This window comes from Sesamum indicum, linkage group LG4, assembly GCF_026168435.1.
Source record: "Sesamum indicum cultivar Baizhima isolate 11 linkage group LG4, ASM2616843v1, whole genome shotgun sequence".
Classification (NCBI taxonomy): domain Eukaryota; kingdom Viridiplantae; phylum Streptophyta; class Magnoliopsida; order Lamiales; family Pedaliaceae; genus Sesamum; species Sesamum indicum.
The window spans coordinates 20,383,588-20,410,145 of NC_142660.1; the positions used below are offsets into that span (position 1 = coordinate 20,383,588).

Here is a 26,558-nt window from a genome sequence, read left to right on the forward strand (position 1 = left end):
CTTATAAGGACGCTCCTGTATAATATAATCATATCCAATGTGTCGTCTAACTCATTGTTTAAAGCCAAATAGGACTAAAAACCTCCAAAAAAATATTTAATTGACATGTCATGTCATTTTTTGATAAAAATCAAAATTTTGGGGCATCAAAGGACTAAAATTCATTAATTTTGAAACTTAATGCATAAAAGTTAGGCATAATTATCATATTAAAATTAATATTGAGCATATTTAATAGACCAAAAAAAATAGTTTTTTTCATATAAAAATTATAATTTTATATATTATATGTACATTTTAATTAAAAGTCACATAATATACTACATAAATATAAAATTTTTCCTCATATGTATGGAGGGGCATTTCAGTTGTTGTCCTTAAAAAAATAGGTACAAGTTGACCAGAGACTTTGTAATTTATTGTTTATAACATAGAAATAATTTTTTATATTTAAATTTTCACAGAGAATTTTTTAATATTTTTTTATATTATAGGGGTAAAAATGAATTTAACTCCAAATTTATTTCATTTGGCAAGGGAGGAATAAAGGCGTTTTCATGGGACGGCTATTGTTATTGTGTATCTTGTTATGGAACAAAGTTTAGAGTACACATATGAAAGCTAATCTACAAGTTTGGTGTGTTAAATAGAATATTGAAGTAAGGTTGGATAGAGAGCTTCTTGAGTTTATGGCATGTATTTATGCTTTACATTTTTCAAAGATAAAAATTTCTTTTTTCTATTTTCATATATATACTTTGAAAAACTAAAAGAAATTCAAAAAAATTATAATTACCATATAAAAGATTTTTCTTTATCGATTCCCACAGAGATAAAGGATTAGAACTTCAAGTCTTCAATGGTACGACTCACTTGCAAAGTCAATTTCAAATGGGATAATTATAATTTTGGTCATCATGTGTTAACACTAATTCATTTTCAATCCCTGAATATATTGAAATTCTATTTTAATCCTTCAACTTTTAAAATATTAACATTTTCGGTCCTTAAATCTAATTAATGACCATTTTGCCCTTTTAAAAAAAACATATAGTCCAACTATCTTTTTCATATGCTCATGATCAGGAACAACATGGTTTTGAAAATAAAATTAAGCCTCCATAAAATCATACCTTTCTTTAACCATCTTGTTCGCAGATATTCCAAGTCCTTGGTATTCTCAGGTAGTATGGTTAGAGAATGTTCGGAAAATTGAGGATTTGAAATACCCCGAAAACATAACGATCAAAGAAAGGAATATGTAAATTTATGGAAGCTTAATTTTATTTTTGAACACATGTTGGACCTGATCATGTGCATAAGAAAAAGATAGTTAAACTATATTTTTTCTTTAAAAGGACAAAATGGTTACTAATTAGTCCTAAGGATCGAGATTATTAATGTTTTAAAAATTAAAGGACTAAAATAAAATTTAAATATATTTAGGGACTGAAAACGAATTAGTGGAAATATACTATGAACAAACTGTAATTATCCCACTTCAAACTCACCAAATTTTCCTCTCTCTCTCTCTCCTCAAACATGTTGCCGTCTTCTCATCCAACTACCCATTTGTTGTCTTCTCTCACTAGCCAAACACAAGCCTTCAAATCATCATACATTTTGTAATCTTTTCTTTCATCCAGTTTGGTAGCTCTTCTTTCCTACAATGATGGAGGTTGCTTTCTTGTTTTAAGCGCTCTATCTACTGTTGGAAACTATGAAGATACACTTTAGTTTGCACTGAAACTTCTGTTCTACTGAGATGTGAGATCATTATCTTGAGAAGTTATACTTTTTTCTTGGTCGGTTTTGGGATCCTTTTTTTCTAATTTCTAATGCTTTCGAGAATAAAAAGGGGGAATATGTTTGGCTGGTGGGAGTGCTGTGCTGCATCATGCTGTGAAAGAGTTTATGAAGAGTTTCTGGAGGACCCAGAGCCTTTTTCTCTGCCTTCACCACTTCCTCAATGGCCAAAAGGTTTGTTCTTGAAAATAATTTGGTAAAGATTCAATCTTTTTTTCACCATAAATTGAGTTCTTTTGTGTTGGAATTGGGCTCTGTTGTCTGCAGAATATTATCTGACATCCTGTTTCTTTCTTTGACCTTTTCTAGGGGGAAAAATTTAGAGGAATAGAGAACTTAATCAACATTAACCAGAAATTGGGATATCTGTAGTTAAGGTTTTGATAATCCACTTTGATTGTTTTGTATCATTGTTCGTGATTTTTTATGAGGTGATAATCATATTCTTGAGCCCATCCAGCACATGAGTGGATGTGAAATCAGTGTGTGATACCAAAGTGTGATAGCAGTTCCTTCACCTTTATAATGGACTTGATTACTTTTGGTTTAACATTCACCTCAAGATTCCAAGGCTAGAGCATGGTTTGATCAAAGTAATGGCTTTCTTTTCTTTTCTCTTGGACATGGATTTGAGTATAGGTAATGGTCATTTTAACTGTAAAAGAGACTTGCAATCATAGATTTTCCTTTAAATCATTCCACTATATATTTTGAAGAAAAATTCTCCTGGATATATTTGGATGGATGATGGTGCTGGAGAAGAAGAAACTATTTATATTTTAGTGTGAGGACATGGTCAAACTGTTTGGATTGTTCATTGTTGTTTATGGATGTTTGTAGTAAAATGTACTTTGTTCAGCGAGTCAAGTCTACAAGATAGACGAAGAAGATGGCTTGGAATTTTGAGTCGGGGCGCTAACTGGAAGGTTAATTAAATATGAAAAGCGGAGTTCTTGGCATGTTTCACGTTCTTCCCGTGTCTCATGTTTTTTCTAAGATAAAAAGTTTTCTGAGTTGGTCTTCATGTGACTTCATTTATTTTATGCTCAAATTGTTGTGTTCCTCTATCTGAATTGCCTACAAGTGTCTGTCAAGTCAGTTTTAAAACATTCACAGGTAAAGGTTTTGCTACGGGGAAGATTTGTCTCGGAGAAATAGAAGTTGTTAAAATCACTGAATTCGAGAAAATATGGAGTTGCAGCTCGTTGAGTCGAAAGGCCAATGCTGTCGCATTCTATAAACCTGTCGGAATTCCGGACGGATATTCCAGCCTCGGCCACTATTGCCAGCCAAGTGATCGGAAACTAAGGGGCTATGTCCTTGTAGCCAAATGCATATCAAGTGACGAGTCTCAGGGTTCAAAATCAGTCTCTCCAGCTCTTACAAAGCCTCTGAACTACACTTTGGTATGGAGTTCACATTCTCATGGCAACGAATATGGTTATATATGGCTTCCCAATCCACCGGAAGGCTATAAACCAACAGGGTTTGTGGTGACCACGGAGCCTGAAGAGCCAGATCTTGAGGAAGTAAGATGTGTCCGAGAAGACCTCACTGAGAGTTGTGAAGTTAATGAGGTCATATTTGAGAGAAATTCACTCTTTCCAAAGGGCCGGATTTATGTTGGGAATACAAGACCATGCAGAAGGGGGATGCTCTGCAGAGGTGTTCCCGTTGGTACGTTCTATTGCAGTCAAGACGAGGATTCTGAGAACGACATGAGTATTGCTTGTTTGAAAAACCTCGATTCTTCCCTTCTTGCAATGCCAAATCTGGACCAGGTTCATGCACTCATTAAGCATTACGGGCCCACTGTTTATTTACATCCTGATGAAGCTTTCTTGCCATCATCAGTTTCTTGGTTTTTTGAAAACGGAGCTCTTCTGTACAAAGATGGGAGAGATAAGGGATTAGCCATTGATTCTAAAGGCTCAAATTTACCTGGTGGTGGGAGGAACGACGGACAGTTCTGGCTCGATTTGCCTGTAGATAACAATAGAAGTGATCATGTAAAATCAGGTAGCATGAAAACCGCAGAGCTCTACGTTCATGTGAAACCGGCATCTGGAGGAACTTTCACTGATATCGCCATGTGGATATTTTGCCCGTTCAATGGTCCGTCCACCATTAAAGCCGGAGCTTTCAATTATACCTTCAGTAGAATAGGTCAGCATGTCGGTGACTGGGAGCATTATACGCTCCGGCTGAGCAACTTTGAGGGAGAGCTCTGGAGTGTGTATTTCTCCGAGCACAGTGGAGGTGAATGGCTCGATGCATCAGCGTTGGAGTTCATCGACGGAAATAAGCCGATCATATACGCATCAAAAAGCGGCCATGCAAGCTTCCCGCATGAGGGTTGCTACATTCAGGGCTCGACAAAGTTGGGCATTGGAGCGAGGAACGATTGTGCTAAAAGCAATTATTCCATAGACTCTAGCACAAAATATCAAGTCATTGCTGCTGAGTACCTGGGAGACGAAATTGAAGAACCTCATTGGTTGCAGTACATGAGAGAATGGGGTCCGACCGTTGTTTATGATTCTCGATCCGAACTGGATAAGATACTCAAACACCTCCCATTTTTCGTCAGGTTTTCGTTGGAAAATCTCATAGAGTTGTTTCCTACTGAACTTTATGGCGAGGAAGGGCCAACGGGGCCAAAGGAGAAGGACAACTGGCTGGGGGATGAAAGATGCTAGTCTTGTTATATCCCAAGTACTCTCGAAACTTCTTAGGATGTCGAGGACTTCGAATCTGAGGACAATCACCACCACTAGTATGATGGGGGCTCTTCAGGATTCATCATACACAGATAACTGTGTGCGTGCAAGATTTGAGGTCCGCAGTCATTCTAAGAATTACTAGTCATCCATAAGTGATTGTGATTGTTTGAGATCAAACCTCCTACGAATTACTCATACTTGGGAAGTGCAACATAGATATGGTTTGGAATTGCATTCTTAGGCAATGTTTGCCTCTACATTCTTACATTTTGCATGCAAAATCAGGGATCGTGATCTTTGCAAGTTCAATTAACTGTACTCACCAGAACTAATTATATTTACTCAAAATCGTTAAGCTCTCATCAACGTCATAAGGCCAAAAAATAAATACAATTAACGAATACTCTCTTCTGGAATGAGAACAAAGCACAATTCTTGTAATTATAGTTGCCCTCAAAGGCTAAAAAACATGTGAATCCCCTATAGAGTAGAATATGTGGTTTGCCTATCAACAACATACAATTCCAAAGGGCTGAATTGTCTTGGGACAAATACTTCAGCCGGTTATGGAGAAAGGAGGCAACGTCTCCTGTAATTGTAATGAAATCAATGAAAATTGGACTAGCCCTCAAATCTAAAGGGCCAACTCCCTGTTAAGAGAATTTACAACCTGAAGCAGCCGAAAGAGATCGATCATTTACAGGCCAAATCCAAAACTTCCTCGTATTATACCAAACATAGTATGAGATGCACCAGCAAATGACTATAAGCGGCCATTGGGAGTACCAACAGGCAACAGATTACTAGAACCTTGGATCTGGCTTGATGTCCTCCCATCGTACCAATTGAGCACATTCCCCACATATTGCACCGCCACCCATCTTCACTCTCTGACTCTTTAAGGTCATTATGTGCGAAAGATTTGTGCAATCTCGCAGCCTGTAAGTATATCGATGGCGTTGCCTGGCTCGTTCAAGTGCATGGTCCTGTTTGGGAGCCTTCACAGTTGAAAGATCAGACTTTTGCTCGACCACAGGTTCAACAACAGGTCTTTGCTGCTGACTCGGTGCATGTTCTTCAACGGAGATTTTCTGCTGCTCAAATAGGTTTGCATCTGGAAAAACTCGTCGAACCTCCTCCCACTCGAGGGTTTTCCGGTATACTTCCCAAGCCAAGTCCTGCTCTTCTTTCGACAGTTTCTCGTCTTCATTTTCTTGCAAGAGGGTCTCATGTTCATGGTAATTTGAAATCCACCTAAAGAATATAAAAGAGAAAGGTTTCCTGTTAGAAACACATGCCACAAACCTTTAGAATTTGGGCGTGTACGGGGCTAAGTTGCAAATAGTTTCCAAGGACATGTATTTTTTCGCAAGAAACAATGTAACCCGACCAACCTTACGGAACCTAAACAGCATAGAAAGTTAGCAAAACAGCCATTTGGTGGCTAATAATCAATTTTTGCCAACAGCCAAACAGAAGGATATTCGTTTAAATTCAGGGGGTTTAATGCAATTTACCTCCTGTGATATTGCAAAGGAGCAAATTACCCCCTTAACAATTTACCTCCTGTGTTTTTTAACACGGGAGTAATTGCTGCATTTTTTAAAACACAGAGAGGTAAATTGCTATTTTTTTTTCGTATAGGGTAATTTGCTCATTTGCAAATATCACAAAGTTGTTGCTTGCATTTTTTCCTAAATTCAGGATAAGGACTGCAAGCAAGATTCATGAAAATCATAAAGCAACCTTTGCAACAAAAGGAGAGTGACAATCTTACTGAGAAATAACCAAAGGATAAATGAGAGAAAGTGGGGGGAAAATTAAAGGAAAATATAAAACCAAAGTAGTGAGACATGCATGCCACATAGTATGAATATGTAAAGCAAGAAAGTAATTTGGTGATTGGTAACAGAGTAGAATCCGGGTGAACTGAGGACCATATGTTATAACATCATTCAAGTTGCATCATAGTAAGAGGTACATGGACTGTGCAATTAGATGGTTCTATTTTTTTTTCCTTATTTCATTTTCTCACCAAGACACTAACAGAACAAATTTAGAGGTGATCTTCTTCTTGTTGGCATTTATTAGATACCAAAGCAACAAAGAAAATTGTATCCAACGGAAAGATTATTGAACAATGCAAAATTAACTGTTCATACTTAAAGTAGCCAAATTTACAAGTCAGTCAAAATGATCTACCTGGGATGATGTCTGCTTATCAAAGTCTCAATTAATTTGTCCGAAGATGAACTTCCATGAGGAAGTGGCAGCTTCTGCTTCAATAAGTTTCCAACACGACAAGTTGTATTTGGGTCAGTCTCTTGACCCAACTCAGGCATTATGTCGGCATTTTCATCGTCCCAAAAATCAAACAAATGTAATATTTCTTCTTTTGACATCGTCCTATGCACCTGCTGCCTATCGACAACCCTAGCTGCAAGGCCTTCCTTAGTTACCTGCAGAATTATTCTCAGTCGGGTTTTGTTTGAGCTAGCAACTTACTGATAAACATTCCAATCTGCCATTACCTGACGCTTATAAATTTTTTCCTCCATTGTAGCATGTGCCAGCAATCGGTATGCAAAGACGGGCTTTGTTTGGCCGTACCTGTAAACCACAAGTAACCTAATTTTCACACAATTCATACTTAACCTTGTTCCATTTAACAGAAGAACATGGTGAACGCACCTCCAGACCCTATATATTGCCTGAAGATCATATGTAGGATTCCAAGATCCATCAACTATAATTACTCGGTTAGCTGCATGAAGATTAATCCCCAGAGATCCAGCTCTAGTCGAAATCAAACAGCATTTGACCCTTCTATTGAAAGGATCGTTGAACCTCTCAACCAATTTCTGCCTCTCGGAGCTCTCAGTTCTTCCATCTAACCTGTTGTGGATGCAGAAAGAAAATAATTTTACTCACTTTTGTTGTATGCGGAAACCAATACAGTTTTCAAACATGAGATGATGGGAGCTATCAACAGCACCTTGAGGAAATACAAAAAATGGTTGAAGAATCAAACAAAGAATCACATATGAGGACCACAAAGAAACTCGCGTTTTCATCTTCTAAACTTTTTCTAAAATACGTGGAAATAGTGATGAGCATAATAAACTCGCCGTTTACTTTTTTTCATGCTTTCCCTTGGACCAAAAGAGGATTGAAGTTCCCACGGCAAACTCCCACAACTGCCATGAGCATAAGCTGATATTTGTTAAATAATTTAGACAAGTGAAATTACATTCTTACTTTCTTAGCAGAAAATATCTCCACTTATTACAGTGCAAACCTTTCTAAAAACGGATAGTGATATATCATACCAAGACATATAACATCCGTAAAAAAAGATCATACCACAGTCAAATAGAAAACTTCTTTTCGCAATCTACAGTAGAACTGTGAATTTCACTGGAGAACATCAATTAATAACCACACTGTGAGGACAGAAGAAGAAAAAGAGAAGAGAAGAAAAGAAAGAAGTCATCGTTCCAAGCTTTGCAAGCATTTTGAATAAAAAGGATAGGGATCAGCTGGTATGCTGTTCTAGATACAAGTCAACCAAAAAAATTGACTCTATTTTCCGCAGAAATGCAATGATGTAGATTGGTAAGTCTATAATTCCCCTGAAACATAGTTCACATACAACAGAAAAAGACGACAACCCAGTATGTGAAATGCACTATCTGCATTTAATCGTACCTATTTAGGCATTGTAAAGACAGATGACAAGATTACTTTGATTGTTCCAAATTCAACACTAATGCTGGGTAAGTCAGACAATCAAATATGAAAAAATCTAAATTGACATCCTGGTTACCAAAAGCATAAGTCAAACAAACCTGTACCAATCCTTCCCCTTTCTCCAGCATTTTCCGTTCTTCCTGGGACGAGGCAATTTCGAAAGATAAAATTCAATCAGGTCCAGAGTTAATATACTCTGGCTGAAAACCAGTGCCTTGTCGCCCATGCTTGAGCACATTGTGAGAATATCAAGTAGCAAAACCATTTTCCCACCTTGATCGGCATCCTTGTAATTATTTTCCATAAGAAGATCTCTCCACCAATCCTGCTAGCAAATTAATGCAGTAAACAATTTCTTACCATGCGACAGGACATTGAAGAAATATGAACTGCTTAAAACAGAATTTAGACTGCATTAACAGCTTCAGGAATACATAAAAGCAGAAATAGAAGATTACTTGGCAAGAGGCACAAATTTAGTGACTCCACAACATTATTACATCAAGTAAAGATAAGTGCTTAGTCACGAAGCGATAGAGATAGACAAGGGAGTTCACGCACCTCACGCAGAAATCCGTTATCACTTTTTCTTTGAGGATTCACCAGCTTCTCTGCAAAACAACATAGGTGGAGGACAATTGAATAAAACAGAGTATGGCAACATTCAAACCCTAAGTACAAGAGAGGCATCCAGAAACCTTCCATCATTGTTTAAGAGTACTGAAGATAATGCAGGGACTTCCTAGTTTTGAGTTGAATGTAAAAGAGAAAATCTAAATGTTTTAGTATGATTTCTACAATATGCTAAGGAGAAAATTAACTAATTAACTAACCAATACAGAACCTGGCTCAAGCGTTTCATTTAAAAAATGACTTAGGAGCGTCTAAAAGTACCTCCAGAGATCACATTGTAATCCACATTCTCATCGCTTGAGCTGCCATCTTCTATGTCTTCATATTTACCGGAGTCCTTGTTTTCTTTCCGCAACTGCAAAATCCCAGGATGGTTCCATATCTATAGAGAATAGCATATAATAAGTTGATCTTATATTCCCAGGAAACAGTAAGATCAAGTACACACATTACAGAAAATCATGAAGTATGATAGCAGTTGTAACTCTCCAAAATAAAATAGTTCCTGTATGTTCAAGGGAATTTAACTCTAGTTACAGCATTATGACATAACATATTCAGAAACAAATGAGAAAGGATCCCAAAAGAGGGTCAAAGATCGCAAAAGGCAAAAAGTTGAAAATTTGAATAAAATAAGGAAGCCAGCAGCTTTTGAATTTTCAAAGCATCAGTTCACCCTAATTTCTAGTTTACTCATACAAAGAACTCTTTCAATATGAATAGAGCAAAGAAACTAAGACATTATAAACACGTACAGGTCCAAAGAATGTCTTAAATTGTTTGATTTTCTATCGATAGACAACATATGAGACAGAAAAGAGCACCTGCTGATTCATTTCTACCCTAATAATTTGAAACACTTTTTTAATTCCAAAGTAAATTGCATTCCCTTTCACCACTTAGGCGCAAGTTCTTCAACCTTGACTCAATTGCCAAAAGTGGCCCCCATCTAATATAAAGTGCATCATAATTGTTACAGCTGGTTTAAGCACATCAAAAAAGCGAGATGTAAAACTTAAGAAGGAAATCGGTGGTAAAGCAAAAGAGAAAGCTCAACCTGACATTACATTGCATGAGCTGATAAGAAAGATTCATATATGTGGGATTAAATTGTAGGCATGAGCTTTGATAGAATGATTGCAAAGGAGGATAGTGTAGCAATCATAGGTCAAAATCCACAAAGCTTTGTAAAACTGAATCCAGTATGCTGTACTTCTAATTCTTTTCATGCTGAACTATCCCTCACAGAAACCAAATTCAGTCAGCAATCTGGGGAGTATATATGTGTGTCTGCTGAGAAACAGCACTATAGTTCCAAGCAAATTTATCAGGTTTCAATTTGCGCATACATTGTTAAAACCCTATTTAATTGTGGTCGCACTTTAAAAGGAAACCTAATGCATATAAAAGAAACTGAAAGTTCAGGAGGAGAATACATAAGCCAATGAGTAACTACCTGAGCTAAGGCCTGGTACCCTGCAAAAAATGATCTCTTAATTATCTTTTCACCAGAAACCTTGTCCTTTGTGAAACCATGAACATCAAGAAATCTCTTATACAGTTTTCTCTGTAATGGAGATAACTTAACAGAGATAACAAATACAGTTTTGGGAGGCAAATCCTTTTTAACCACGTTCATGTCCATTCTCTGAACAAATCCCTTTAACTGTTCATACAGAATATGAGACCTTTGGTTCATTATCTTCACATCTTCTGCAGTAGAATTGGTGTGTTGACCATTTTCTATTGGATTTTGGAAACTGCAACCAGCAAAATGGTTATTAGGCAGCAAGGATAAAAGGAGTAACAACCGAAGGATAGCATTTAAGATTATTACCGGTTCCTAAACTCATGGCTGCTGCCTAGAAATCCTTCTCTAACAAAATCAACCATCTGTTCCAGATAAAACTTAAGATGGTCAGACAGTAGATTGACATAACATGTCAGATCAAAAAATGTCATTTAAAATTCATACACAGTAGTACTCCATCAGATTGTTCTGAAGAGGCGATCCAGTTAATGCAATCCTTCTCTGGCACTTCACTTGTTTCAGTGCCTGGGTTGTATCAGCCCTAGTGTTCTTGATAATGTGGGCCTCATCACAGACTAGGATATCAGGTCCTTCCTGGAAATAACAATTGCATTTATAAGCAGAAGTTCCAGCCAACAATTAAAAAGAGTGGAATTAGGATGTTCAGACAGCCACACTGAGTGGGTCAAACGAGAAAGAAAATGCATCAAAAGTACAAAAACAAACAAGTTTAGGATCTCTGTACAGGACTTTAGCCAATTTCGGCACTAGAAAAAGATAACCTACTGCAGAAGCATTAGATTATCATTATCAAGAAAAAAGATAAGACTGATCAAGCATGGTGATAATGATTTCTCCAACCATTTTGATGACAATGGTTGAACTAACAAATTAGCACAATACCTTGACACATCTAATACAATATAAGAGAAACGGTTGGAAATAGGATGGATAGCCCAAACAAGTAAATTATGGTTAGACCACAGATCTCACTGTGATGTCTCGTGGTAACAAAAATGTATTGTTCTCGGGTATATCAAGGTTCAATCTTCGGTTCATATTTCGTCATCCAATCCTTCTTAATGCACATCTTTGTGAAAGAACTTCTTTTGTAATTCCTTACATAAGGATTCAGAAAAGGAAGCACCCAAACACTGGCTTACAGATATACTGAAGTCTCATCTGCCACAGGTGACAATATAGTGGCTAATCGTACCTATTACATCAACTGCTCTAATTCATGGAAACAGATTGAGATTCAGATAGGCCAACTAGCAAAAATAGAGTTTCAAGGCAGTTCATTCGTTAAGTTACAAGGCGCGGATAGATTAGAAAATTTTCCATCAATGTGTTCTGTAATTGAAACAATTGAGAAAGGTTGATGAATATTTAGAACGTAATGCTCCAGAACGCTAGTGTACAAGTTACAAAGGAACAATTCCCAGTAGCACAGGATAGATCTTGAACATACAGTTTAAACTCCAAGGCCCTTATTGTAGGTAGAAGCATCAGTCCACAGTACATCAACGAGCACTTAAAACAATCAGGTGTTCTTTTGGCCAGGGCGAGATAGAATAGGATCAACAGTCGATTAGCCTAGCCTGGTGGAAATGAAGTTCGATTTTTTTACTATCTGACTTCTCTCGAATTACTTCTAACTTCTAAGCATCCTAAATCCTCTTTTATATGTAGCAAGACGAAGGAACGCGAGCTATGATGACAGGATGAGCCAATGCCTTTTATTGAGAGTAACAGGACAATAGAATTGAAAGTCGACTACTGGATCCTGGTATTTCATGCAAGACTGATGCCTCAGCCACGTTGTCATATCCAGATCCATTGCAAAAGAAAACTAAAAGGTCGCTGAAAATAGCATAAGACACAAACTGATTTCCCCAAATGTTTCAAATAATGAAAAATCACCTGAAGTGCACGACTAATCTCCTTAGCCATGTATCGGTCCTTGACATACTTTCCAAGAGACAAGTTACGGAAGGCAGTATAGCCAATCAAGAAGACACCACCTTTGATTCTCCACTTCATGAGCAACTCAACCCTTTTCTCCCTGAAGAAGTAAACCTAGAAATATTACATTTATGAAAACTTGTGAAAGAGATTCATGTCAAGTTCTTATAGTCTAGGGACTGTACCACCTACAAGCACAAAATAAAGCATGCAGTCATGTAGAGAAAAGAAATTCAAATGTAACTGGACATATACTCTAGCACACACAACAAACTAGATCTTAGAGTATCCATGAAAAGAACAGCCCAAGGCCAACCAGATCCAAGAGTCAAGATCCTCTTCAGGATCTGAAATAAACTCTTAAGAAAAATTTTACAACTACTACCAGTTTTGCCTGCATTGTTTCCATTAAACAAACAAATAGCAGAAAATACAAACCTTGGAACATCTTCAAGCATGAAGATACGAAGAGGCTTTAGCTCAGACGGTCTCCACTTCATAAACTCATGTCTCCAATTGTGTAGAACACTAACTGGTGTCACGATGAGTGCAGTTTTCAACCCTAGGTCCACACTTCTCATAGCAGTGTACAGAAAAGCAATGACCTGTATGCACAAAATTGACATTTTAAGAAAACCATGATTATTGTTGTATTCCCTCCCCATCACCTAAACCAGAGATATAAAATTTCAAATTTCAAACAACCAACAGGAATCTTTAGCATGTAGTGGTTTCTTGAATCTGGAATTTAATTGCATTAGAAACATTGATCTTACAAAGGTTGTTCAACCCGCATGGATATCCTGTCACTGATTTTCTTTAAGTTATTTCATTATCCAAAAGAAGGTTATATTTTTCTTCTTCTCTTCCTATGTCCAATCATGAAACCCGCACATAGTTCACTTTATACCATGTGTATGGCATCATCTGCTTTTGCTGTTTAGGTGGGTATGCTTCTAATTCATTGCATAAGTTAGCTTGATATAAGATAGACAACTAGTATGAACAGAGACATACATGCCAACATGACAAAGAGAAAGGAAATTCTGACTCTGCATGGATATTTGGAGCCCCTCAGTTATGGTTAAAGTAAAAGAATCTGTTCAAGTTTGATTCTTTTCTTCTTTTCTTTTTTTCAAGAGACAGATTTATAAAGCTTAGATTCTAAAAACTAGTAAGAATAACTGAATTGACTTCTGTTTGATAGAGAGGTCACTTATATTTGAAGAAACTCTAAATTATTGATCATGAGCAACTAAGTTACGCCTACAAAATATTAGTTGTAGAAAGAATATTTGAGATGGTCTGGACGTTTAACAAAGACCGGTAGATTCTTCATTCAAGAAAATTGACAATATTCAGTTATGAGGAACCTAATAAACTCCCCACCCTAGAACCACTTGACATTTCGCAGTTCAACCTATATACTTTAGGATTTCATTCTTACATGTACAGCATGAAGTGAATCTAAATGAATATGACAGCCAGAAAAGTAAAGAGAAGGTTTAATTTAACGTGGCAGGTCTGACAAAGAATTTTTGAAGAAGCTTGGAGAGGAAATACATATGAACTTGAACATCGCAAAAAGGAAATGAAGACATCATGAGGGGCTTTTTCATACCAACACCAAAATATTTCAGATTCAGTAAAAGTACCAACATCTAAGACATGAAGTTTTGGTCTTCATTAGTATACTCAGTCTATTTCTAAAGTTGTCCACCATGTATTGGTAATTTCATTCTCAGGAAGATTTTTAGAACAAAATAAGAAAAGAATGCTATACATAGGTTATTGCATCAATGTAAAGGAACAGACAAGTTTCAAGTGAAAGAATAGTTTGATTTAGTTAGAAATAATACCTGAAAAGTTTTACCTAAACCCATTGTATGAGCCAAAATGCATCCAAGACCTTTATCACCGGACCTCACTTTTCTCACTGACTGAATAATATTTTCCCACATAAATCTGATCCCTGCAATCTGAAGTATAGAACAAGTTGGAATTATTAAACCCCAGTCTGTGTGTAAACCATAAATGAAATTTAGACACAAACAAGACAGAACATTCTAAAGGAAGTTAGTTCAGCAAGTAAAAACGAAGGTGGAATATAGATGCATGATTACTTTATCTTACATTTTACATAACATGGAACAACCCAAGTACAACCCGCATGCAAAAATTGTATTTAGTAGTTAAGAGAAATCAGAAGAAAAGAATGTAATGCTCCTGACTAAAGACAAAATTAGCAACACCAAATGCATATGCAGTTTCTTCTAACTTGTAATGTGGTACACAGAAAAGAAACTTCTCCAATTTTGAGAAACTACAGAGAAGAAAAGTTAGATCAGGAATGGCATCCCCATTAGTACCCAGAAAGATTCCTAATGCAGAGATCTCTAAACTCACTCCAGGTTCGAATTCTCAAAATACATGAATAGCATGGAAAAAGAATAAGGTAATATTAGGCAAACCTGGTGGAGTTTTAATTTCATCGAGATGCTGGGAGGAATCCGCACTGCCTCTTCACCTTCCTCTCTCACAACATTTACTATGTATCCTGAAGAAGTATCGCCCAGCACTTCTAAGCCAGTTCCATCAAATGAACTACCATTAGTGACTGCAGAACTCATCATAACAGACTGTGTAGAAAATCGTGCCTCCAAAGATTTAAGCCGCTCTTGACGTTCCTGTAAAATTAAATTTACAGATAGGAACCTGATAAAAGGTATTAGATATACAATATAGAGTTTGTCTTACCTTTTCAATGGCAATTTTCTTCTTAGTCTCTTCCCCCAACTCAGCATCATCAATGATCCTCCGGATTTTCTTTTTACGTCTTTTCTTAGTGCTGGAACAAAAGGAACAATAATCAAATTGAATTGAAAGATAACAGTGAATTTCACAAAGAAATTCGATTTCAGAGAACAAGGAGATTTCAATGTGAGATACAGAAACCACAACATAGGATGCGAATCAAGTTACCTGGAATGGACACCAACATCAGAATCTGAATCAGAATCTGAACTAGAGGATATTTGGCTTTCTGATTTGGTGGCTTCGTCCATATGCGGCGATCTATTTACAGCGACTTCGGCTTCATCGTCACTTTCTATAGTAATTGTGCATTTGTTATCGTCAGAGGGTCGTTCATTATCACTTGAACGCTTGACCCCCCTCGACTCGACTAAGTCCACGGAAGCAGAGGCATCATTGTCACTCTTTGCTTTCTCTCCATCAACAAAACCAGACAACTCCGGCACGATATTAATTATTTCTTGATCTTCGATCTCATTTTTAGCAGTTCCATCCTCGTGAACCATGGAACCATCTAATTGTCGCTCCCTTAGCCCAACAACCGAGGAAAGTTCTCCCTGAATAGCATCCTGATCAAAATAGAGGGGGAAAAAAAGCCCATGCCAACCACAATTATAGAAGGGCAAGCTGCAAGAAAGAGGTGACTATCTATTCCAAATATGTAACAAATTTGAATTATGTCCATATACAAACCATACAGAACCAAGACACAAAGTCCAGTCTATTTCATAACTCATGCATCCAATGTGATCAAACAGATAGGTCAGACAAATAATTCGAAATTAAAAACAGCATTAGAAGAAATGAAGCATCTAAATGAAGAAACATTAAAGAGCATTCAGATTGTACTTCTGAAGTCTAAGCAGAACTTGAGTTAGAAAAAATTGCACCTTGAATGATGTTTCCTACTTCTTTTTCTTTTTGACTCTTACCATTCTAATTCACATGTAACTGACTAACGGTACAGGAAAACCAACGAGGTCATTCTTCCTTCTCAAGGAAACTAAACCTGGTCCAAGAACTAGCACACTGGTTTAAGTTAATTTTTTCTTTAATAGCTATGGTTTAATCTTAACATATTGGAGCAAAAATCATCAACAATCAATATACCTTTATATCACAGCAGTTAAAGTGCTTGTATGCACAATTGCACATAACACTAATAGCCACATAACCATCTTATATACATCATATGCTTTGCCATCTATTATAGATGCTATGTATTACATAATCAGCAGAAATACTTAATTTGTATTTACCCACCCAATTATTCAGCAGAGACCACCGAAAAAGAGAGTGGCTTTGAATGAGCAAGACACAGCTACAGAAAAGTATTAACTATCTGTCCTGTTAATCTATTGGGATTCCCCCATTCCAAATGTAAACCCTCAGAATCACCGGTCAGCTACCTCTGGATTGTGTCACTTAAAAGTCCCATTACACAAACGTGAGGGCCCACATCCAAGAAGAACGAGTAAGTATGAATGAGCAAGAATTTCATGATTTAGAATGCTCATCAGACTAATTTTAAGAGGCCAACAGAACAAGTTCTTTGGATTCCAGAATTGAAAATTTATGTACTTGAATTTTCTAAATTGTAATAATAATCCTAAATCAAGTTCCTTCCTTGATTCATAATTTCAGTTCGGGATTGCATGACTTATAATATCGTGTCTCATTAACTACCAGGGGCCAACACAATAATTTCTGTCAGAAAATTTATGTACTTGAATTTTCTAAATTGTAATAATAATCCTAAATCAAGTTCCTTACTTGATTCATAATATCAGTTCGGGATTGCATGACTTATAATATCGTGTCTCATTAACTACAAGGAACCAACGGAATAATTTCTGTCAGATCCAGGGTCCATATATGTTGATACTAAATTTTTCTAAATTAAGATGGCAATCCTAACTCAAGTCTCCTAAAAAATGTTCATTCATAAAGTAAAATCTAGTGAACCGACAATAATTCACAGATAAGATAAACCAAATTATAACAATCCAGAAATCAAGTTATAAACACTGAATGCAGATTTTTGTTATTACTATCAGCAAAATTGGCATGTAGCAATAGAAGAGCCCTAAGGTCTGCAGAAATTCGGGTTAACGACTTAACTCGATTCAGAATTTCAGATACATCTTGGAATAAGAATCATGTAAGTAAAGATACCATACAAAGATAGCCAGTCAGATGGATAGCAGGAGGGAGGCAAGAATGGATCAGCACGTCAATGCAACTCTATCTTGAGCAATGCACTCGCCACTCTAATTGGCTATGCTGTGGCTCATCAAGAGCCATTCATGTAGCAATACAATATCTTTGAACTTGCTACTAGACTCTAACAAATCTATGATGGCAACAAAGTACTTCTAACAAGAATGTGTGCTCTATGTACATCCATAGCACTAGGGGCAGCATATGCCAATAATGTGATTATTTACACAGTGAAAATCATGGGTGCCAATGAATCTGCCTCCCTGGCACCAGATCTGCCACCCACCACAAGAACACCAAACAAAACACAGAAAATTACTAAACTTTTAAAAAGGCCCCAGTTTCATATATAAATTGGTATAACTAATTGTCCTCCATATGTCTTATGTTGAAATGAGATTAGATTTGGTCATATTCATTGAATCACACGGCAAGTGCAATTTTCAGATTATCTAATACTCTGTTATATGATTAATTTGAGTTTTGATCAAACTTACTTTGAATTAGAATTTGACATGGATAAGCAATCAATCATACACAATCACGTATACATAAAGAGTCACCAAACATAAAGATGTTGAAATGTGTATAGTAACATAAAGAGTCAGCAGGCAAGAAGATGTTGAATATACCTCCTCCATGCAACATAGGAAAAGGTGGTCAAACAGATCTTTCTTGATCAATGTATGTTTCTCAGTTTCTTAGAGGCTCTGTTATTTTTCTTTCCCAGAGTGACCTAAAGATGAATAGCGCATATTTTTCATGCTTTTGCATCCTTATCGACGTATTCAAACTGAGCTATTTTTTGCCCAGCATGGTCAAAAGAGACCACCAGATGAAAACCCAACCATTATCTGTTACCTCCTCCACCACAACATCGGCTCAAGTTCTATAAAGTTGCTTGTAGCCAACTAGATTATTACTTTTGAACATGTAATTCACTGCTTATTCGACTAGGCTATTTTTTACTTGGCTTAGTTTAATCACTAGTATCACGAATATGGGGATGCCATTACTTTAATGAAAATTAAGAAAACCATACCCGAAACATTTTTTTAGCCTAAGTCATATAGAAAACTTGGAATTAGATATTGTAACAAATTGGATTAAACCAAATAAGGAACCTAAACAGACGAGAGCTTGAAGCAAACCTCTTTCCGCTGCTTCTTAAGTCTCCTTCGTTTCAAACGATTATGAAGCTTGCGATCAGCATTTGCATCATCTTCCTCTTTAACCTGTCAACAAATAGATATTAAATTGAGAAAACAGCAAACCTACCAGCTATTACACGCAAGAGAAGCAAGCCTCAGGAATGTTATATTGTAAAGGTGGCAAAACACACCAAACATTCCTAAAAACTCCATTAGCACCATAAATAAAAGAAAGATCCATATAATACCTGCTTACACTACAATGGCAGTGAAAGTCCAACAGAATCTATAGCCCAAGGATTGACTGGTAATGGAATTTATTATATTAATAGGTGGTCCCTTAGTTATAAAAGCCTCTATAGTTACCTCAAAAATTAAATTGGTTGGCTTGTTAATTCACTTACCATTATCATTGAAAATCCAAATTGAGTTCAAAATTTCAGACAAAGGAGAAGTTTTTTAGAGGTTCCCATACCAAAAGTCAACGAAACTACTTCATAGAATATTCTTTAAATCAATCGTCTAATATAATCGAAGAAAAATAAGGAAGACAAGTAAAATGCACAGAAAGGATGTCGTCTGTAGAAACGGAAAGGTTATCTAGCTCAGTAACTTGATACAGTTCCAGAATGTTTATCAGCTTGCTTCAAGAAAGTGTTCTACCTTAACTAAACATGCAACAAACACACCTGTTCTTAATCAATATTAATATTTTTCATATCCACTATATTGCAAATTAAGTTTAACTATAATGCTGGACAGATGTTCAGAATTTATATGAAGTCGCCGCATAGAACTGCTGAGATATACATGTTTTAGACGAACTAAAATCCCAGACTGCTGCCCTTGTGGAGCTCATATATGGCTCCTTAACATTCATAGCACATGCAACTTTGAGCTTAGACTTGAAAGGAAATAAGAAGATACATGTCATCAAATTCTTCAAAGAACATGAGTTTATAACGAGATTCCTTGTGTATATTTAAAAAGAAAAAGAATTGTGGCAAATAAAGCATAATCATATCCTTACTTGAGCATCAACATTATATATTCCCGTCCCCATGCATTGATTTAATCACATAACAATATATCTTATAAACCATAAGAATACTGAAACCTAGAAGGGTAAATACTATATTTGGCCCCTTCAATTTTTAAGATCAATAGGTTACGATGAATTGATTAGATCTACGATTTTTATTCATTCAAAAAAGATCCAATGGTCCTTTAAAATAAGGAAAAATATACAGTAAGTAAGGACATAACATTTACTTTAGAGAAAAATCCACGCCGTTAGTTATATTTAACGGAGAGGGACGATTGGGCTATATTTAAGAAAACAAAGGGGGGGTTTAGCCTATTTTTAACACAGAGGGGGGTTTTTAACGGACTTTTTAAAACACATAGGGGTTTTATGCATTTTAGCCTAATATTTAATAACATTGTTAAGATTTAATTTTATTAGACAGATTAAAAAATCAACTTAAATTTTTCTATTAGATAAGTTTTATAAAAAAAACTATGATTATTTTTTTGGTAACTTTTGAAAGTGAAAAAAAAGAAACTATTTTATTTTGAGTTAAGCAATATATTAATATTATGTTCATAAGAGTTCAAAATTTTCATTTTTCATACAAGATAATTACATCAATCACCATATAAAAATATAAAATATAGTTCTTTCTAAAAAAGGACTAATTTCAATAATTTTATAAACTTAAGGGACTAAAATGATAAAATCAAACTTAAATTGACCATTTTACCCTCCAAAAAGTCAAACTCCGGCCATATTTTCGCCGGAAAATGGTCAAAGGGACCAAACTGAGACAAAAATTAAAATTTAGGGATGCTAAAGTCAACAAATGAACTTGAGAGAATGAAGTGATTTTAAACAAAAACTTAAGAGACCAAATATAACATTTACCCAACCTAGAAATATATTTTATGCAATACTCAAGGTAAATCTGTAATTCTAGGGGTAGCTTTTCTGGATTCTCCCATCCATCTATGTCCGTGACCCATGAATGAGGCAATATCATTTTCACATGCTAGACAAATTATTGCTTAAAACAAGTACAGGATGTACAGCCACCTTATTTCACCTTGAATAGTAGTGACAATGTGAAAATATATTTGTGGATGACTTCTTTTTGTTAAGTACATCTTTCCTCATCCATCGACCTTGGGATTCAACAGAATACAATTTCAACACTAGATTCCAGACTCAGGCATATTATTGTACCACATTTACTCAATTATGCAAGTAGAGTTACAAAGAGAATTTATTAAAACTTCTCAACCATGAAAAAAGAAAGGCCCTGGATGATTCACAATTCGCCACATTGAGACATCCTAAATGAGATGGATAAGAGAGGAGTGGCTTTTGTCTGGTATTGCTATCAATCAAAGGATTTCAGAAGCAAGTGAATACAATGTCGCACAAAATACAGCTGACTAACCTTTCTAAAGTTTCTCTTTTGTTCTTCAGTAAGATTCAAATCTCCTTCATTTGCTACAGCATCTGCAATAAACGGATCACTAGAAGTACCATCAACATCATCAATCTCCTCCACCTAACCAAGCAATAGAATGAGACATAAAACATTCTGAAAATGCAATAAACTAAAATAAACAGATAAAAAGACTCCATTTACTATCTTTCAAATGTAAAGTTACTATAGCATTTTGATCAAGCATGATACAGATCCTCTTCAGAAGTTTTAGAATCATAATTTCCACCAGCTTAAGATCATTTCTGTGACTGCTCCTAGCCCCAGCTTCTCTGGTTCCAGAATACTCTCACATTTTTGTTATAGTAGTCCATTTCCCTGGATTTAAACTACTTATTCATAAACCTCCAACTCTGCTTCAACCAATTAGGATCACTTATAATATACCACAAAATGATATATAAGTCACCTGCTTTACAGAGGCAAAATCACACAGTATATGATCAACTCAAGTAATAAAATAATGAGAATGTTCACGTCTAGAAGACTATCTCTATTCTTGGGGCTGCAACAATACTATGATACAGGAGGTTTCAAGTGGGAGTTACTCATAGTAGCAGGAATGATATGTGAAAAAGATACATATGGAATTTTTATAGAGCAACTTGAGAAAGAGTGCAGATCTATCATCTAATCAGGGGCGTATTAAGGAAACTCAGCACAATAATTATTTGAACCGCGACCAGGTAGCCTTTAGGTAAACGTCAAACGTCACCAAAGATATATGGTAAAACAACTCCAAAATATGTCACCTCATCTACTCCTGGAAATTTTAGGCCCAGTTCAGCAGCCTGTTGTGGTGTGCTGGCCAGGTAGACAGAAGCCCAGTGTTTGCTGCCGAAAGAGACATCCTCCAAAGATGACCTATCAGAGCACATTTTGCTGAAAGAATCCCAATCTACATTCATACTATCATTTACAGCTACACTGCTTTCACTTGTCACAACTTTCTTTCCCAGGTAACCACTGGCACCCTCCTCCAAGACTTTGCCATGCCGCCTGCCCTACAATTAAGATCCCAAATTAAGAACTCAAACCTAATCTATAAGTGTACTAACTCATAGAGAAGGGTGAGGATGAACCTTCTCACAGGCCTGTGAATCTGGAGATACTCTTCAGCTTGTGCAACTGATTCAGTAGCATCAGTGGGCATTTGATTTCCAACCCAGTGAGTCCTCTTCTTCCATGCTTCAGTGCAGCAAACATTAGGAGCTTGCCTTTCAATCCACTTATAGAGACTGGAGAGCTCAATACCAGCACCATCAAGTTGCTCCTGATCAGAGAACAATGAATAAACAGAACAAAGGGCATCACTGCTAATGCAGAAAATTTTTGGGAATCAAAAATTTGACTTTCATATCGATATGACATTATTAGGTGAATTACATGAAGATTAGTAGAAATTATGAAAATCAGCCATGAAAAAATAAAAGGTTAAGTCAGTCAAAATGATGTCCTCAGACATGTTTGGGTATGAATTACACATCAGTAGATATCCTAGTGTCTATTCCTTCTTTACCTTTTCAAAATATTTTAAACCAACAAACCAAAGAAGCCAATACTTTGAACTGGATTCAACAAAGTTAATGATACAACTAATGTAATAAAACTAAAATTTACAACAGCCCTAGTTTCACATGGAATAAAAACAAATCTAAACTCTATACCAGTAAATGAGCACTCTCGGTCTCAAGCTTGTCAAGCTCCACTTCCCACTCCTCCTTCAATGTTGTCATCTCTTCTGTAACAGCCTTATCCAACTACCCAACCACCAAAAAGATTCAAAATCCAAGGTAATAATACAAAAACATACGAAATATATGAAGAGGAGAAAGGATATATTACCTCATCACCAGACAGAGATTGAGCCAATTCTTTCCTAACATCAGCCTCTACTTTGACTAGGGATTCCTCTTCCAATGCCTCTTGAGCTTCCGCAGCCTAGAGAAATAAATTAGTGGATCCAAACAAGTTTGCTTTACTTTAAAGCAAAGATAAGTAAAAAAATGTTACTTTGCTCTCAACTTCTAAAAGCTCAGCAATGAGCTCTTCTATCTCCTCCTCGGTCAAGGGTTCCTGAGAACATGGAAAATGGCAACCTTACAAGTTGAAATGGACCAGGGGAAAAAAAAGACAAGAAGAAAGAACAAAAACCCATGAAAATACAAGCTGAAAACATAAACAAAATTTGCCGGAGCCAGGTTATAGTCAAAGAAATGAATCTTATCAAGATAAGAGCAAAAACCCATGAAAATACGAGCTGAAAACATAAACAAATTTTCCGGAGCCAGGTTATAGTCAAAGAAATGAATCTTATCAAGATTGAAATGAACGGGGGTCACCCCCATTCTTCTCCAGTAGTAAAGAAAGAGTGGAGGAGAAGTTTCTACAAACTATTCAGATCATGAAAACACTCAATGCGGTTGGTTAAACAAAACTTAACATAGCTATGCCTAGGGAAGTCACTAATAAGGATCTTCTGACATTTACACTCAGATAAAATGTAGAAAATGAAAGAGGTGAACTGGGAGGTAGATTGAACCCAGCCATGAGCAAACAGAGTTACTTACTAAGAAGAGAACAATCCTACATAGATAAAGGATTTGGAGTTTAATTAGAAAGAGAGAACCCGCATGGATATTCGAATTGGGCCATTATCATCAGAGTGAAAATACGGCATAAGCATGAGCAAACATAATACTAATATTGATCAGAACTACGATGTCTGATTCCTCATTTCATTGTAATAATGTGATTCAACTTGTGGATTACAGTCCTCTTGATGCTTTACCTATTTCTATAAATCCGTTCTTATCTCCAATGTGTTGATTTCCCTTCTTCATCAAAATTGTTAAGACCCTACCAACCCCTCCCCCACCCCTTTCTTTCATATTAAGGAATTGGTAAATCGTCCAGTAAAAGTTATGAGTAGCAAAATTCCACTTCTTACAGGCCCAAAAGTACTTTCACCAGATACAACAATCCATCAATTTTTTGTCCCCTGAACTTACTCTCTTCCATCAGGTCATCATATCATAGCAATTCAAGGTTATTTGACTAATCAAAAAATCCACAAAAGAATGGAGCAAATAATGAATTTACCCAAAAGAGTTAATGACCAGAAACAAAGCAAAACAATTGCTGCTAAGTATGCTCCTACTCTGCAGTCTGCACTATCTCGAAGATGAAGGCACAAAGGCCATCCAATCACAACTTAATAGAAATAACTGAAACACACATGCACGGGCAACTAAGCGCATTAATTGAAAACAGAACGGATAAGTTCTGCACCAGAGGGGGAAAAAAACCACCTTACATGATCTACTTTACACAGCAAAGGTGCTTGAATGTGATTCTTTTTTCTTTCTTCTTTCTTCTAGTGCAAACACATGAATCTCATTCAAAAACTTCTGAGTTTCTCTTAAAAGCAAACAGAGGAAAAACTCGGAAACAATCAGAAAACTTTAAATAAAGACAAAGATTCATATAACAAAACGACAAACCCACTAATAAAAGAAAACTTGTAAAACAAAAGAACAGAATTTGATCAAAAGGGTGGCGACTGTAGAACCTTCATTCCAAAACTTCCAACACAGCCAACATTCTTCCAACCAAAAGAATAAGCTAAAAATTACAAAGAAAGAAACGAAACCCTGATCAAACGAGTATGAAACACACCTCAGAATGCGACTCTTCTTCTTCTTCTTCTTCTTCTTCCTCCTCCCCCTCATTATCGTCCCCAAGATAATCGTCGGAAGAATCAGCTCCCACAGCCTCAATTTCTTCCTCTTTCTTCTCTACGTCCTTTTCTTCAACCATTTCCTGAACAATTTTCGAATCAAAATTAAGTGCTTACACATACAAACATAACCCATATATCAGTTGTAATTTCGAGTGGGTTTTAGGAAAAGAGTGAAAATTGGGGGAAACAGCCGGACGACGTCGTATAGCTCCAGTTTTGATAAATCGTAATTGGCGGTAAGAAAAGTATTTAGTTCTCCCTAATCGCAAAAGCTTCTCACTTCATTTCTATTTATATATATTTAATGAATAATTATGCCGCCCTCCCTTATGGTCTGGTATACTTATACATACGATATGTGCGGCCCAAAAGCACTTGACTCAAAAGAGGTTATGAAGCCCAAATCAAGCCCATCAACTCATTAGGAAATTAGCCCACCAAAAGATTACAAACTCGGCCCAATAAGGTGTCTAGTAAAACGCTTACCAGACCACAAGCCGACCTTCAAGGCCCAGTTAAAATAGCCTATGAGAAGGGAGACGCCCCCATGACTCAAGACTCCTTAACCTAGAAGGACTCCCTATAGAATATGAGTCATCCCCCAAGCAAAGACGTGTTTGTTGTGTACTGATCAAGTAAATATAAGATCAAATCATGCTTTATTCTCATATATCTTGCCCCCTTTTTCGAAAATACAGGTAGTATGCAGAGTTCCAACGGAGGAGGACACCCCCTCTATAAATACAGGTACAGTCCCCCAACGGGGACACCTTACACAATCTTGAAAATTGCTTCTACTTCTGCTATAAGCTATCAATTTGCGTTCTAACCATAATTTTCTCATGAGTTTCCTACTTTTATCTCAATTTCTTATTACAATCTATTTTTACGATTACTTATTCCCAAATTTTATACTAACTTGGGCGTCGGAGTGCTAACGTGTTGTTTTGCAGGTCCCTTTTTTTCAAAGATCTTTTGCATAATCAGCCCAAATCCATTATCAAGGTCTTAGCTTATTGGATCTGTGCTAAAATCTCACGCACCAATTGGCGTCGTCTGTGGAAAACTTAAGTTAAAGACATGAGTTACCATGGAAACCCCCAGCAATCCAGCAAACAAGTAAAAGGCCGTGGAGACACCTGGCAACAATCAGCCTCTACAGGGACTCCTATAAGCCCTCATACATCTCTCATCCATTTCTTTTCACATAAGTACATTTCATGATATAATATGAACAATAACCCCATGCTTGAGCACTTAGGATATAGGAAAGGCAAAGGAGGCAACCCCCGAGAAAGGTAAAGAGCATCCCACAAGAAAGACAAAGGAAGAGTAGGGGTCCCTCCAGCACGACTTCCCAAGACATGATCCCTCATGAGCTTACTGAACATGATGTTTTCGGCCGAATACAAAGAAAAGGTCAGTACCCCAATGATATACAAGAAAAATATGCAGCAATAAACAAAAAACAAAGAGATACTGAAGGAAGCTCCCAAAGGTTCTGTTTGAGGGGCCAAGCCAAAGTGTCCTAATTTCTCGTCAATAAAAGATCGTCAATCATAGAGGGCCTCATTCAACCTACCCAACAAAAAGACAAAGCCACTGTTTTTGCCCCCACATGTACAAGAGGCGGGGTTTCCTAGACCCACTGACTGGAGAAAGACCAGGCATGGGGCGGAGGACATAAAAATAACTGTCTTTCAATGTTTAGGG

The 26,558-nt window shown here is 36.6% G+C and overlaps 2 protein-coding genes across 8 annotated transcripts; one reads left to right on the plus strand and one right to left on the minus strand.

Moving 5' to 3' along the window:
• The first annotated feature begins 1,511 nt into the window (after positions 1-1,511).
• LOC105161158 (hypothetical protein At1g04090) lies at positions 1,512-4,810 on the plus strand. 2 transcript variants are annotated; one of them, XM_011078762.3, is made up of 3 exons: positions 1,512-1,767; positions 1,859-1,980; positions 2,923-4,810. In XM_011078762.3, coding segments are annotated over exons 1-3 (1,707 nt in total). In that variant the 5' UTR covers positions 1,512-1,765; the 3' UTR covers positions 4,506-4,810. The 2 variants fall into 2 exon arrangements, with proteins under 2 accessions (XP_011077064.2, XP_020549107.2); XM_020693448.2 differs by having other exon boundaries at positions 1,513-1,980.
• A 135-nt stretch (positions 4,811-4,945) lies between these two features.
• Positions 4,946-25,102, minus strand: ATRX (P-loop containing nucleoside triphosphate hydrolases superfamily protein). Of its 6 annotated transcripts, none has more exons than XM_020693446.2 (24): positions 24,782-25,092; positions 23,117-23,179; positions 22,949-23,044; positions 22,771-22,863; positions 22,186-22,376; positions 21,856-22,102; positions 21,053-21,166; positions 18,594-18,677; positions 15,391-15,779; positions 15,166-15,256; positions 14,880-15,095; positions 14,268-14,387; positions 12,847-13,013; positions 12,367-12,508; positions 10,888-11,037; positions 10,750-10,805; positions 10,369-10,672; positions 9,174-9,294; positions 8,841-8,890; positions 8,378-8,607; positions 7,221-7,424; positions 7,061-7,139; positions 6,732-6,988; positions 4,946-5,783 (listed from the first exon to the last, which is right to left on the minus strand). In XM_020693446.2, exons 1-24 carry the CDS (start codon positions 24,920-24,922, stop codon positions 5,333-5,335), a joined length of 4,056 nt encoding a protein of 1,351 aa, XP_020549105.1. In that variant the 5' UTR covers positions 24,923-25,092; the 3' UTR covers positions 4,946-5,332. The 6 variants fall into 6 exon arrangements, with proteins under 6 accessions (XP_020549105.1, XP_020549104.1, XP_088735530.1 ...); XM_020693445.2 differs by having other exon boundaries at positions 15,391-15,791; XM_088879404.1 differs by having other exon boundaries at positions 8,378-8,604; positions 24,782-25,091.
• Between the last annotated feature and the right edge of the window lie 1,456 nt (positions 25,103-26,558).